Genomic DNA, 13915 nt, shown 5'->3' on the forward strand with positions numbered 1-13915 from the left:
AAAATGGACAACTCTCCTTCATTACGACTGCAATTATATTGTCCTCATAGCTTCTCGAGTGAATTATGCTAGCACTTTCGAGGAGTGATCACGTCTATTCACCGTTATATTTGTCCAAAATGGGGACAAATGCATGTACTACTTACTACTTTCATGATGTTTCTTATTATATTTTGTAGGAGTACGACGTTCCGACAAAATTATGTTTATGCTTGGTAAACTTGAAATGACTCAGAATGTACTATAAGAGGATGTGACTAGTCATCAATTCTTCCTGATCAGAGTTATATGCTATCTAAGCCATTATGTTGCCTTGTTTGCTAGCTTATAACATTGCTTTCAACTTTACTTTCAAACTCTCTTTCTAAAATCTCTCTGCCCGATTTTCTAAAACTTTCTCAGGAGTCAAAAGCTTAAGTATACATTGTCCGATCGAAAGAGACACAAATTTGAGTTGGCTAACTCACTCAACAGTGAGAGTGAGTACCGCACAATCGCTTACAAGCATCTCGAAAAAACATTATTATGACACTTGGTAGAACAAGATATTTTTAAGATCATGGCTTGGATTTCTTGGCTTCTCTGAGTAAAGTTGTGGCATTCACAATCTAAAAAGATTGAAATAGTGACTCGAAAGCTTCTTCTGCCTTGACATATGGCATCCAACTCAATCTAGTTAGGTGTATCCAATATATACTCATAAATTTTATAAATTTCTAAATAAATGAAGATTCACTTCTACCTCAAGCTCCTTTACATTTCTTACCCAAAATCAATTTTAACCCATACCCAAATCGAATGAGTTCAGCTTTTAATCATCTCTGAACTAAATGCACATTTGAAATCTATTTAGTTCTACTTCACAACAATAAAGTGCAAATTTTAACTGAAATTCCATAGAACTAATCCATCCAAGCCTGATGTTTATGGGAAGAAGTTGAACAAACTACTAAGAAATGCTCGAGAGATTAAGTCTTGCTTAGAAGTTAGACATCAAGCCTTGTGAAAGAGGTCATTGCAACGTAACACTTGTGAACACCACACACTAATGTACGATCGTATAAATGCAAGTGTGTAGCGGTACATTTTAACATATACCCTGTTTTCAATAGAATGAAGAAAACAGACAGACAGCACAACAAACATTCACTCGCAACACTTCTCAGCTAAATGAATCTGCAAATTTTATCAGAAAATGGCTGAACCTTCTTTTACCACTGGGAGGAACATACGAGTTTGCGAGACATATGAAAGCGTCTACTCAAGAACAGATCTAGAGAGAGAGACAAAATCACTCACATCTAAACTGACCCATGAGTAACATGCGTAGAACACAAAGATTCACAAAATGGTTATTAGCTCTCTGAAAATGTGGAATACGTCATTATGAAAGCGTTCGCCTGTTGAAGGACTCCACAGTTAAGTTTGCAGTAAAAGCTGGTATTGAATTCATCTTCCGGATGAATATCTCAACCTGCAAAAGTTAATTATCTAACAGTCACTGCTTGTACTATCTGTAAATACAAATCTTCCGGAAAAGCAATCACACCAGAAATAAATACCAAGATTACATGGATACTTTATAAAATGATAGTTAGCGGAGCCTGTCCATCTTAACATGTAACGAGATGCAAATGAAACATTCCGAAGAAAATCCAAAAAGTAAGCGGTTTTGGCTATCTTGGATTACATTGTGTCAGTTATTTTATTTCCTTTTTTAATTAAATAGGAAGTTCATTGTATTAACTGTATCATATTAGTAGTAATTTGTGATTACTTGTAAGGGTATTTCCTCAACTGCAATAGGTGTTTTTTCTACTTAGAAACCTTTTTTTCTCATATGAGTAAGACAAAGTTATATTTCTCTTGATATTTTAGACGGTGTTAGAGTCAAAATAAACCCTAAACCTAGTCGCCACTGCTGTTTGATTGCAACTGGTCTCCGCTATTTGTGACTCTGGTTACAACATTCCTTCAACTGTTCAATACATGTCCCTATTCGATTTGCCCAACGCCGAAGTTCACAGCCTTGGTTTGCCACCAGATCATTTGAACACACAAGGCACGTAACCACTTTTTTTTTGGGGGCTGGTTTTACATCTATTCGCTGTTTGTAACTTGGGTTGCATTTGCCCATTTGGGTATACCATTTAACAGGTTCTTTGCTCACTAGTTCAGCCTGCCCTTAATTTTCAGGTTAGTAACCAACATAGTTATTCTTGACTTGTTAAGCAATAATGTCAGAAAATAAATCAACTTTTGGATAATCATATCCATCCCGATAGCCCGAGTGTCCAAACTATTACATGCTAAATCACCAATCAACTAAAAAACTTAAGTTGATGGATTAGGATAAATTTAATTATATCAATACTTCAAAACTTCCTTCCACTTAGGGGTTTGAAAATTTGAATTTGAAGAAGACCCAGCAAGTGGAAATCAACATTAATTGGAAGGAAACATTCTAGGAGTTCGAACATAGAACTACTTTCTCTAATACCACTTGTTAGGGACAAGTGAACTACTCATGTCTCTGCAATAATATGATAATAATATGATATTGTCCACCTTGGACAATAAGTTTTCATGATCTTATTTTTAGAATCAAGTTTTCATGATCTTATTTTTAGAATCACCCAAAAAGGCACAAACCAATGGAGATGGTTGTTCTCACTTATATACCCATCATCTTCCTCTTTCTTATAGCCAAATGTGGGACTTTGGTCACCCTCATAACAATTTTCCTCGGACTATATAGCCCTCCTCAAATAGTAATTTATCCGTTCACTTCTCTAGCTTCAATGGAGCCTGGTCTAATCCAAGCTTGCTCTTCTTTTTTGGGATTACTTCAAATTGGAAACTAAGTCTAAATTCCAAGGATCAAAAATATATTTTACCCTTCTAATCTTAATTTGAGTAGTGCTATATACTAATTCAGAGTCAGCTAATCGTGTTTTCCATAACCTCTCAAATCAATAGATGATAATAGAACCTTCAATCATGTGAGGAAGGAATTAATTAATGCAATTCATGAACCAACCGTTTGATTCAGAAAAAAATTCTACATGGCCCCAGCCAGTGTCAGGCATAAGAAAAGAAAATAAACAAGGTAAAACTAATTTGCATACCTGACGAGATAACTCAGGTTGAGAGGTATAATTATTTGCCTGTTACAAGAATAAGAATAAATGCTTAGACGTCTTTAGAAATATTTTCTTAAACTACAATCTTGAGTGAAAACTTTACTTAAAAAAAAAAAAAAAAAAAAAAAAAAAAAAAAAAATGATCTCAANAGAGTATATATATATATATATATCTATATATCCATATAGATATAAATATAAATATATTTGTTCAATTAAAATTAATTAAGTAATTATTAATTAAATAAAATTTATTCATGCACAAACAGAGACTAAAAAATAAAGTGAACATTGTAACTTCTTTTGTTAAAAATTAACTTGGGATAATTCCAGGAAAAATCTATCATAAAAAATACACACTCCACAATCTTATGGCCTCTTCGATTCATTGCACAGAACAATGCAATTTAAAAAAGGAATGGATTTGCATAGATACGATGGAAGAAAATTTGTTGCAAGTTTAAATTATCTTACTATTCTAATTTCAGAGAGGTGCATGCCTTTTTTAGAACACAAAAGGTTAAATAAATCCCTAGATGGCTAGAAATTACACAAATATTCCTTAAATCAATGTCATTCCTTGAAAACTCCCACTCAAATGGTGGGGGAATAGATATCATCCATTTCCAGCTTAGATACTAACTCATGAAACATTGAGCTGTGAAGGCACATAACTAATGCATACTATTCCCTTCTCTAGTTTTTCGATAAAAATAAGGAGCATTAATATTAATTAGGGCAAATGTTTCCAAATGTTTCCCGATAATCTATTAGGGCAAATGTTTCCCGATAATTTATACTGTAAGTTTGAGTTTATCCCTTAACTACTAATCTTGTCTTATATCTTTCAAATGTCTCATAAGCCTTATACTTTACTGTAAAATGTCACCTACACCCAACTATATTTTTTTCCTTTTTACTTATCCACGACTTCCCAAACTAACTCACAATAAAACTTTTGTGTGAAGGGGATAGTCCTTCAAGAGAGATATAGTTTGATATAGGGTATAACAGTCGTTTTGTATGTTCTTTAGTGGGTTTTCAAAGAGTTATGGGTCTATCATCTATTAGTACCTGTGTTGCATCTTCATTTGCAGTGGAGTCATATGTTTGAACTTGTATTGATTCTGAACTGACCTTTCTTCTAGCATATACTTGAGATAACAACGGATCTAATAGTGGAGGTGGTATGTATGGTTTAGTTGGTATCTCTATGGTAGTATGAGTGGGCTCATAAGTAAAATCGGTAGCAGGTATGACCTCAATAGCTGGTTCTGTGGGCTGGTCATTTAGTGTATTTAAGGGACCAATATTAAGGACTCTCTTCAATTTATATGTTCTCCCCCTAAAGAGAGGTTTTGGAGAATAACGGTTTAGGCTTGGTGAATGTCACATCAATTGAAGTATAAGATTTCCTAGTTGTAGGGTTGTGGTATCCTTGACTACTGGTATTGCTCTCGGATCAAGTATAAGATCAACGTGACATTGACTACTTGACTACTGGTATCAAGGGTTTGAAAATTTGCTGGGAGGTGGCTTCTGATTTGCGACAAGGATGCAACAGAGGAATTGTGGGCTTACTGGATTCTTCTTTTGATTTGAGCGGCAGTGGCAAACTTCCTTCTTTTTTTTTTATTTATTTACTTCTTGCTATGTGGAACTCCAAATAAGTAGACCGAGTGAAACTTGGTTAGGGTGATGACAACTATAGAGGCTCCAAATGAAACTTGATCACAATGGATGATTGATAGCTCCGAAGGCTTCACTGTTTGGGTTAGTGTTTGGTTTTAATCAGACTTTCAGAATAGAAAAAAAAGCTCTGATACTATGTTGCAAATCTAAATTATCTTGCTACACTTATTATAATTTCAAGGAGGTACATGCCCCTTTTATAATACAAGAAGCTAACTAAATCCCTAGATACTAGATACACTAAATCTAAATAAATCCTTAGATACTAAGTACAATAAATCTAAATAAATCCCTAGATACTACTTCTCTTATTTAATAAGATTACACAAATATATCTCAATTTAAGGCTAAAAATTTCACCAATATTCTTTAAATCAAGGTTATTCATTCAACGATTATCATACCAAAATGTTTGTATTCCCAGATTCATACTCAAATTGCAGTTTCTCATCGTCACTTTGTGCATATATTGATTGGAGGGTAAACCGTGTAACTGGAATGCCATCGGTTCGCTGGTGTTCATCCATCACAATCTGAAAAAATTACGAACAATTTGAGTAGAAGATGACAGTAAGGTACAAACACATTATAGTCAAACATCAATTGTACACACACTAGGTACCTCAGTTGTACAAGTCCTAATAAACTTATTTGAAGATTGTCCATTGCAATTATCTTTTCATTTCAACATGAGGTGGGACCTTTTAGTCAAAAGTATACACTTTATGCTAGTGGGGCTATAGTCACTTCGGAGATTGTTCATTACGATTTGAACTTATATAGAAGCAATCAAGCATGAAGATGAAAATAGTTTTTTAGAGCAAATACCTTGTAGCCAAAAAGTTCGCAGCAAGCCCTTCTGAACACTGAAATTCTATCCGCAAAAACAGTCTTATACCTGTATAGTAGTAGTATCAGATAATGCTCCATTAATTGAAGAAATAAGAAAACGTATCAGACAATGCTCCATTAATGGAAGAAATAAGAAAACAATTCACCAAACCCTGCAACTACTGGATGTTGCATCCATCAAGCACTGACCTCTCTTCACGCTTTTCAAGTGTTGCAATCTGTTCCTTCAGCTGCATTATTTTTCCTGATATGTACGAATCCACGAGCTTCCCGGCATCACCTGAATGGTTAACATGCGTTTAATATCAATCATTAAGAAAATATTTTTTCCATACTTTGAAAGGATGGAACAAGGCTAGTTAAACAATCACAAATGTATTTTTGTTGGATACCCATCTACTCAAAAGGGGGATTATAAATGCCATCACCTATTATAGTATAGGTGTGAATAAAGGAGCTTATTAGTTTTTTTTTTTTCTTTATTGTAATTTTACTATTCTTAGTTCATGGCTTCCATGTGTACCTATTGTTGGCCGCATATATGTTAATTAGCTGTAAAATCACTAATGATTTTATTTCTCTCTTGTTCTGATTCTTTTCTTCTATGTATCCAACTTTTCCCCTATATAACAAAGTTATGTATCTTACACTTGAATTAGTGAAATACAAAGTATTTTATTCCATTCAAAGTGGTATCAGAGCTAGGAAATAAGAACTCTAGTTTTTTCTTTCAACACCAAACCTAGCTACCTCACCTAGCAGCCGCAGACTGATACTGATTGGAACTCTAGCTATTGTCTTGTATAGCACACAATATCTCCAGCGTATTAGTTATTGAAGTCTCTATTCTTGTTCGTTAGTTGACTTAAACCTTCAGTCCATTTCATCTGTCAACTTTGCAATCTATGTTTGTTGACTTCGCTTGTGTTCCACTTTGTTCCCTACCGTCTCCGTCAGTCTCTATGACATTCAACTCTGGGTTGAAATAGATCGCACGCCCCTATCATTCAACATTGAGTGTTTATTCGAGCATGCCATTGATCGTCATCAGAACAACGCACCTACCTCTAATCATGGCATGTTTGTCACAGCTATGTCTGTTTGTAGCGCCTGTTTGTTGGCATTTTCTCCTTAGTTCTTTCCTGTCCTCTTTATTTTTTTTTCTCTGTATNCAAGTTGTTCAAGGGTTTTCACTATAACCTAATATCAAGATCAGGTCCGGGTCCAATTTGGTTCTAGGTTAGGTCTAGTTGGGTTTGGTTTAGATTTGGTTCGATTCACATTCTGGTTTATCTAATTCTGTGTTTTGTAAGTTGGTTTGGTTTAATCTGATTTGTTATAAAATCTCATAGTTGACATGTATTTTATTATTTCCATTACTCGTTACTTGCTACCATTTCGAGCATATTCATCAAACTTAAAATTATTACCAGCCAATTTATCATTTAATAATTCTTGTGTTTCCTTGGCACAACCAAGTATTTATCCTCGCATCTTCTCTGGTCGCAAAACCATTATACTTAATTCCAGCTTGTTGATTGAGTTGTATAAATTTGAGGTTTCCTCACCCCTCGATGAATAAGAAAAACTTCTCTCCCATACATAACTTCTTCATGTTATCAAGGCCTTGAATTTCTTTAAGCCCTAGCTTCGTCGTCAGACTAACCTTCTTCCTAAGACAGTCACTGATCCAACAGACAAAGCCGAAACTCTCAGTCTCGGTCATCCCATTCACCATCGTTCATCTCAATCTCAAAACCCTCGTATGCCATTGTTGTCGCCTCACGGATCTGCCTTAGTGTCGTCATCACTCACCTTAAAATACTAGCCACCTTCACCACTACCTTCATTAGATGTTGTCGTTGTTGTTGTCATTGTTACAGTCACCACTTCTGCCGCCACTGCTAAGATTTTTTAGGAGATGAAAAATTCTGAAGAATCCCTTTTGAATGTTTAGCTTCTTCTTGTGGAAAAATATCACCAATAGAAGAGAGAGGATTAACCACATTAGGACGGACAACAGTAATCCGTCATGATCAATGAAATTTATTGGTTTTTAAGGCATCCTAATCTTTCAAATTAAGAAGTGGATCATGCACTAATGGGGCCTTAGAGCTAACAACTACTTCATTCAACTTATCTTCATACGACAAAATAAATTCTTCATCTTCCATTGCCTTTTTTATCCTCCTTAAATCCATTAAATTTGAAAAGTTTCTGAATGATAATTCACCATGAAGTCAATTACTCAGACTTGAAGGGTCAACCGAAGCTATATCACCAAATCGTAGATAGTATCTCATACCTGAAGGAGTCTTTAATTCTTCAACAGCTTGTAACTTCTCCTTCGTCTTCTGCAATTCAGATTTTAAGGCCTCTATAGTCTGTTTTGCCTCATTATCAACAGCGAGGGTATTCACCATTCGTAGAACCTTTGTATTTGTTGAGGAAAAATCACCATGTCCTAACTGGAAGAAGAAAGAACACATCAATTTCTAATCAGTTACTGGGTCAACAAGCTCCGTGCTATTCAATTAAGTTTGGCTCATGAGACGAGCACCATGAAACTGAAAAACATTTAGAAAATAGAAAAAACCACCCAACCTATATAAGTAGTTAAATCACACCTCAAACTGAAAGTTTAATCAATCAGGCCCCTAAACTTACCAAATAATTGTAATTAAATTTAATTACAAAATGCACAAACCACCATCCCTAAGCTATTATCCCTAATCCCTGAACTATTGTTCCAATCAAACCCTCAAGCTATAGATTTTTTACAATCAAACTCAAAATTCGCTACATCAATTTTTTGTTTTCTTAAATCAAGAAAGCAACTCCACATCAAATTGAAAGCCAAATTTTTAATGGTTAATACCATTGTTCTTAGACTTTATACCATTAAATCTACCATTCAACCTAATTAAGCTGATAGATTATGGTAAAGTTAATTATATCAATATTTTAACACTCCCCCTGCTTGAAAATTTGAAAAAGGTGCAATGACATAACAGGAGTTCGCACACAAGACCTCTTGTTTTAATACCTTGTTAAATCACGACTCAATTCAACAGCTTAAGCTGATAGGTTATAGTAAATTTAGTTATATCAATAGTTAAACATATAAAGTTATGAATGCAAGGTTGTTGTCAGTTTATATTGACCTCTCCAGCAACTTGATGTTAAGAATGCCAGGTTGAAGGTAGTGTTGAAAAATACAAAGTTAGTTGCTAGAGGTTTTACTCATATTCATGGGATTGATTATCAAGAAATGTTTTTGCTTACGGCTAAAATTAGCTCTATTAGAGTGCTTTTGTTTGTTGCAGCCAATTCAACAACTTAAGCTGATAGGTTATAGTAAATTTAGTTATATCAATAGTTCAACATATAAAGTTATGAATCCAAGGTTGTTGTCAATTTATATTGACCTCTCCACCAACTTGATGTTAAGAATGCAAGGTTGAAGGTAGTGTTGAAAACTACAAAGTTAGTTGCTAGAGGTTTTACTCATATTCATGGGATTGATCATCAAGAAATGTTTTTACTTACGGCTAAAATTAGCTCTATTAGAGTGCTTTAGTTTATTGCAGCCAATTTAGATTGGTCTTCCCACCAACTTGATGTTTTTTTTAACAAGAAACAACTTCTCATTTAAAATGGAAATGAAAAAAATGTTCAAGGGAAACAAACTCCTAAAGGAAGTGAAAAAGAAAGAAAAAACAACGATAGAAAATACCAAAAAAAAAAAAAAAAAAAAAAANAATATAATATGATACTAACTCCTACAAATGCAATAGGGCAATCAAACTTTGTAGAACCGAAGGTAAAAGATTCATTCGTATTTGTATTTCTACCTATGGTCAGAGTCATCTGCAAACCGAAGGTAGTTTTAGAAAGGATAATGGTATTGAAGACAGTGGAGAGTCAAGAAAATTTATTAACAAATTAATTTTGAAACTTCAACTTATAGGAAGCATAAATAACAATATGTAAATAAACCTACAAACTAATACAACTAACAGAATGGAACGTGGTAATAAAACTACCTCAAATACATATGTTTTACTCAAATTATCTTCCATCACAAGAGTCACAACTTGAATACGTATGGAGTCTAGAACAGTTTTTAAATATTTAAGATATTATGATTTGCAATCCTTACAATAACTTTGTTACATACCTTCGACTCCAACAGAGAAATTTCAGAACGGAGCCGATCAGAATCCCTCTCCAACGACTTTATTCTTTTTGCTTCGTTATTTAATCTCTCATTCAACAACCTTAGCTCATCATGTTGACGGCCATTAACCTGTTTCTGCTCATGCAAGTTACTTTCTAATTCTTTAATATACCAATCTTTCTTTGCAAGGGCTGAGTCTAGTTCCTGTAAGATCGAACAGAACACAAACACAAAGACCTTCAGAAGACTAGCATGAAGTTAGCTTGTGAAACAATGATAATGTGGAAACCTGAGAAATAGTTTCACTTGTTGCCTTAGCGTCTGCATCACCATTTTTCAGACTCTTCAACTCATTTACCAGACTTTTCAATTTATCCCTTTCTTCAGTAGCCACGGAGAGCTGAAATAAAAAGAATATTTATTTTAAAAAATATAATCAATATTTGTTTCTTCCTATTTTAATATACTTATTGTTTTCTATCCACACACACACACAGCTTAACCTCTTAGGTGAACCAGAATCTTTGATATTAGTTATATGGTAAATACTACTGAAACTATATGCACATACTAACAGTAGGGTAACCATAAGTTCCCAAACGAAAGATACGTGGAAGGATTATAGTAGGCTAACAGTAAAAATCTAATCGTTTAAGAATAAAAATAAAAAAAATTAAAAAGAAAGAAAGAAAGAGGAACAGAGATTCTCAAAGAGGTCTGAATTTTCTGAGAAGGCAGATAGACATGATACAAGATAAAAGTGAAAAACCTTGATTAGGTCTTAATTAACACTGATATTCACATGCCGATAAAACATATACAAAACATAACGCGAATCTACACCAAGTATAAAGAAACCAAAAAAAAATTGGAATTTCATAGAAACATCAAACAGAATGGTGACTAATTCAAATGAGGTTTTATGTCATGCTACAACGTCTACTTTTTCATAAACGATAGTTTCTAATTACAAGTGAATTCTACTGAACTATACTTCCTACCAACTAAAATCAAAACAATTAATGGTGAATTCATCTAATCAAACATTGAAAACGTTAATGAAAAACAAAACACAATAGGAAAGAAATATATATATATATATATATATATATATATATATCAAGCATATAGAAAGAAATAGGTGCACCTGTTGAGACAAATAAAGTGATAATCAACATTCAGAATATAGTTAATTTTTACGCATCTTCATAGCCTTTAATAACAAAAGAGATGGCGACTGACTTTTCTTCTACTACAATTGTTAACAAGTGGGAGGCGTACTAGTAAACGTTGAAAAAAAAGATAAAGAAGACATAAGCACAAAAACTGTGATAGTAATATTTCAGGAGGTAACAGACTCTTGAAGAATTTAATTTAGTATCAAATTGGTATTCAGAAGCAAAAACCTACAGAAACACAATTTTATGATGGATTTTTTTTTTTTTTTTTTTTTTTTTTTTTTTTTTTTTTTTTTTTTTTTTNCTCATTTCACAAATGAAAACTAACAAGTTATCTTGAAAAAAAAGTGGACAAAATCTTACAAGCAATTCATTCTGCTGAGTTTCCAACTTTAATGCTTCAATCTTTTCCTTTGCAAGTGTAGCCTCACTTTCGGCCTTCTGTTTATCAGTTTGAGCAGCATCCAGTGCTACTTCCAATTGTTTCAAGCGAGCATTCACCTCACCCATCTTTATTGAGTTATCAATTACCTCCCTGGTTTAGATATTGGTACAAACGAAGCTATTAAAATTATTGAGAAAAGGAAAAGATTACAAAGGGAAAAAAAAAATAAAGAGAGCCCCCTTCTACTGAATTTACCGATCCATATTTACTCTCATAATAGCTATAGTAAGCAAGAGAGGTTTAATTTTGTTTTTTCTTCCCTTATTTGCGATTGGTCTTTCTTCGAAGACAATATATTATTTACAAAATAAAATATAGCTTCCTTTTCATCACAAATTAAGCAATACATTAAGCACAATTGGAACTGAGGGAAGCAATAGAAGATGGAGATGGTTGACAATAATTAAAAATAAACTCACTTACTTTTGGAGGGAAGAAATCTTATTTGGTATATCTTCATAAGTTGTAATGCCAGGGATGTCCTTAATTAACAATTCCCTGCGTGTCAATTCGTCCTCTAGATTCTTTACACTTAATTGAATGTCTTGCAATTTAGACAACTCTGATTCTGCTCTCTCCTTTCTGGCTTTTTCTTCTAATAGCTTCTCCTTCAATAATCCAATATCTCCGAGAGATGATTTCAACTTCCTAGCTTCTCTCACTTCAGATTCCTAGGAAGACATCCAAAAACAAAATATATATATATAATATATGTATTGTAGTTGAAAAGTAACATGGATATTGCATACATGTTTTTTTTTTAAAAAAAAAAAAACAAAACTAATGTAGATAGTCATTGAAGATAAACTCTTATGGTTAGTTATCATCTGTTGCATAATTTAGAAATTATCTATTCTAGTTATTTTACTTCATCAAATTACTTGATGTAGTATATCTCCAATTTAAACTAATATATAATGTTAAAATTAAAGACAACCTTCGGAGAATTTTCATTTAGCAAGAACTACTAGATCTAATTTGTTCAAAAAATTGTGGGAAAAAATATAGCTTTAACTGCAAAATCATTAGCATTAGCCATTCTAGAGCAAAAAGTTCAACTTTTATGTACATTTGCATGCAAATTAATTACAAGGAGCAAACTTAATTTAAGAATGTTAATCAACTAATTATAAGCAAATGTCCCACAAAAATCAAGATTCCAAATTTGTCTGTCACGATAAATAATATCTTCACATACAAGTTCTTCAATTTTATAGGAAAGAGAGAAACTAGCTATAGTAAACATTAAGATTAAATCAAAGAAGAAGAAAACCATACATAGTTCCTAAGCTCTTCTTGCAGATGCTTAATCAAAATATTGCTTTCCTTGCTTGTACCTTCATTGACTGTGAAAGATGCTAATTTCTTCTCTAGTTCACTCTTCTGGCATAAACACTGGAAAGTAACAATACCACCACGAAATATAAAAACATTTCAGTCATAATACTATTAGAAGATGATGAACAAAAAGAAACTTATCAAATAAGAAATAATGAAATATTAACAAGTGAAACAATGAAAAAATAAAGTACAAAATAATACTGCAAAATATGAAAAGATTTAACTTTGGAATTATTTAATTTGGAAACATGACTCTTATAAAAAAAAAAAAATTAATTTGGAAACATGACTCCACTCTCTCCAGAAAAATATCTTCTCCATGGCTACCTCTACAACCACCACCGTAGATAAGCACTTCCAGTCTCCCATGACAACTATTAAGCAAAAGTTCTCCATCAGAACCGACAAATAGATATAGGGGCTCTCGAGTCAAAATTTCATAAACCACTAGAGACAAAGCTCCCTTCATTTCTATACTCTTGCCTTGTCTAAAATGGCTATGTATAACTTCCTCAACTCGCCTCATAACCTCCCAGAACCGAAAATCTAAATTTTGTAATGATGAGCAAACCATATTGTTTGAGAAGTCTACTAACCGTAAAGGTAGGTTAGCATAAATCAACAAGTTAAAAAAGAAAAGAAGAGGTATCGACAAAATTTTAGTTCCTATTGGAGAAGAAAGAATGGGATGGAAGGCTAGGTATCAAGTAGGACCGTACCATATTAAGATTAGGTTTCTTCCCCCCTGACATATGGGATTTGGAAAATATTAAATTCATAGGTCATGCGTGTGGAGGATATCTTGAAAATTTGTCTGAAACAACATCATGAATGGATATAATGGAAGCGTCTTAAAAGATTCAGAAAATGGGCCTGGTTTTATTTTGATTGAATCGAGATTTCCATCTTCATCCAGAACACATATTTTCATCAAGATCAACCCTTTTTCGTAGCTGATAACCACTTTAGTTATATGACCAACGTTCCTGGCCCAATCCTGTCGATGTGAGACTTCAATAGAGGGACACAACGACCAAAAAATGATTGCAAATAGGTACCTTGATAAACCCTATGGTAGACACAA

General features: G+C 33.4%; 1 protein-coding gene across 1 annotated transcript in view; it reads right to left on the reverse strand.

Annotated features, from left to right (window-relative positions):
• Positions 1 to 1029: 1029 nt before the first annotated feature.
• LOC111792885 (mitotic spindle checkpoint protein MAD1) overlaps positions 1030 to 13915 on the reverse strand; it is a gene marked incomplete at its 5' end in the record, with an annotated part of 36143 nt that continues 23257 nt past the window's right edge. Inside the window, 11 exon segments of the mRNA XM_023674506.1 lie at positions 1030 to 1474; positions 3129 to 3167; positions 5240 to 5368; positions 5664 to 5733; positions 5877 to 5967; positions 7993 to 8155; positions 9868 to 10071; positions 10157 to 10267; positions 11409 to 11580; positions 11914 to 12161; positions 12769 to 12885. Coding sequence (XP_023530274.1) covers positions 1385 to 1474; positions 3129 to 3167; positions 5240 to 5368; positions 5664 to 5733; positions 5877 to 5967; positions 7993 to 8155; positions 9868 to 10071; positions 10157 to 10267; positions 11409 to 11580; positions 11914 to 12161; positions 12769 to 12885 — 1434 coding nt within the window. The 3' untranslated portion in view covers positions 1030 to 1384.

This window comes from Cucurbita pepo, chromosome LG01, assembly GCF_002806865.2.
Source record: "Cucurbita pepo subsp. pepo cultivar mu-cu-16 chromosome LG01, ASM280686v2, whole genome shotgun sequence".
In the NCBI taxonomy this organism is placed as follows: Eukaryota; Viridiplantae; Streptophyta; class Magnoliopsida; order Cucurbitales; family Cucurbitaceae; genus Cucurbita; species Cucurbita pepo.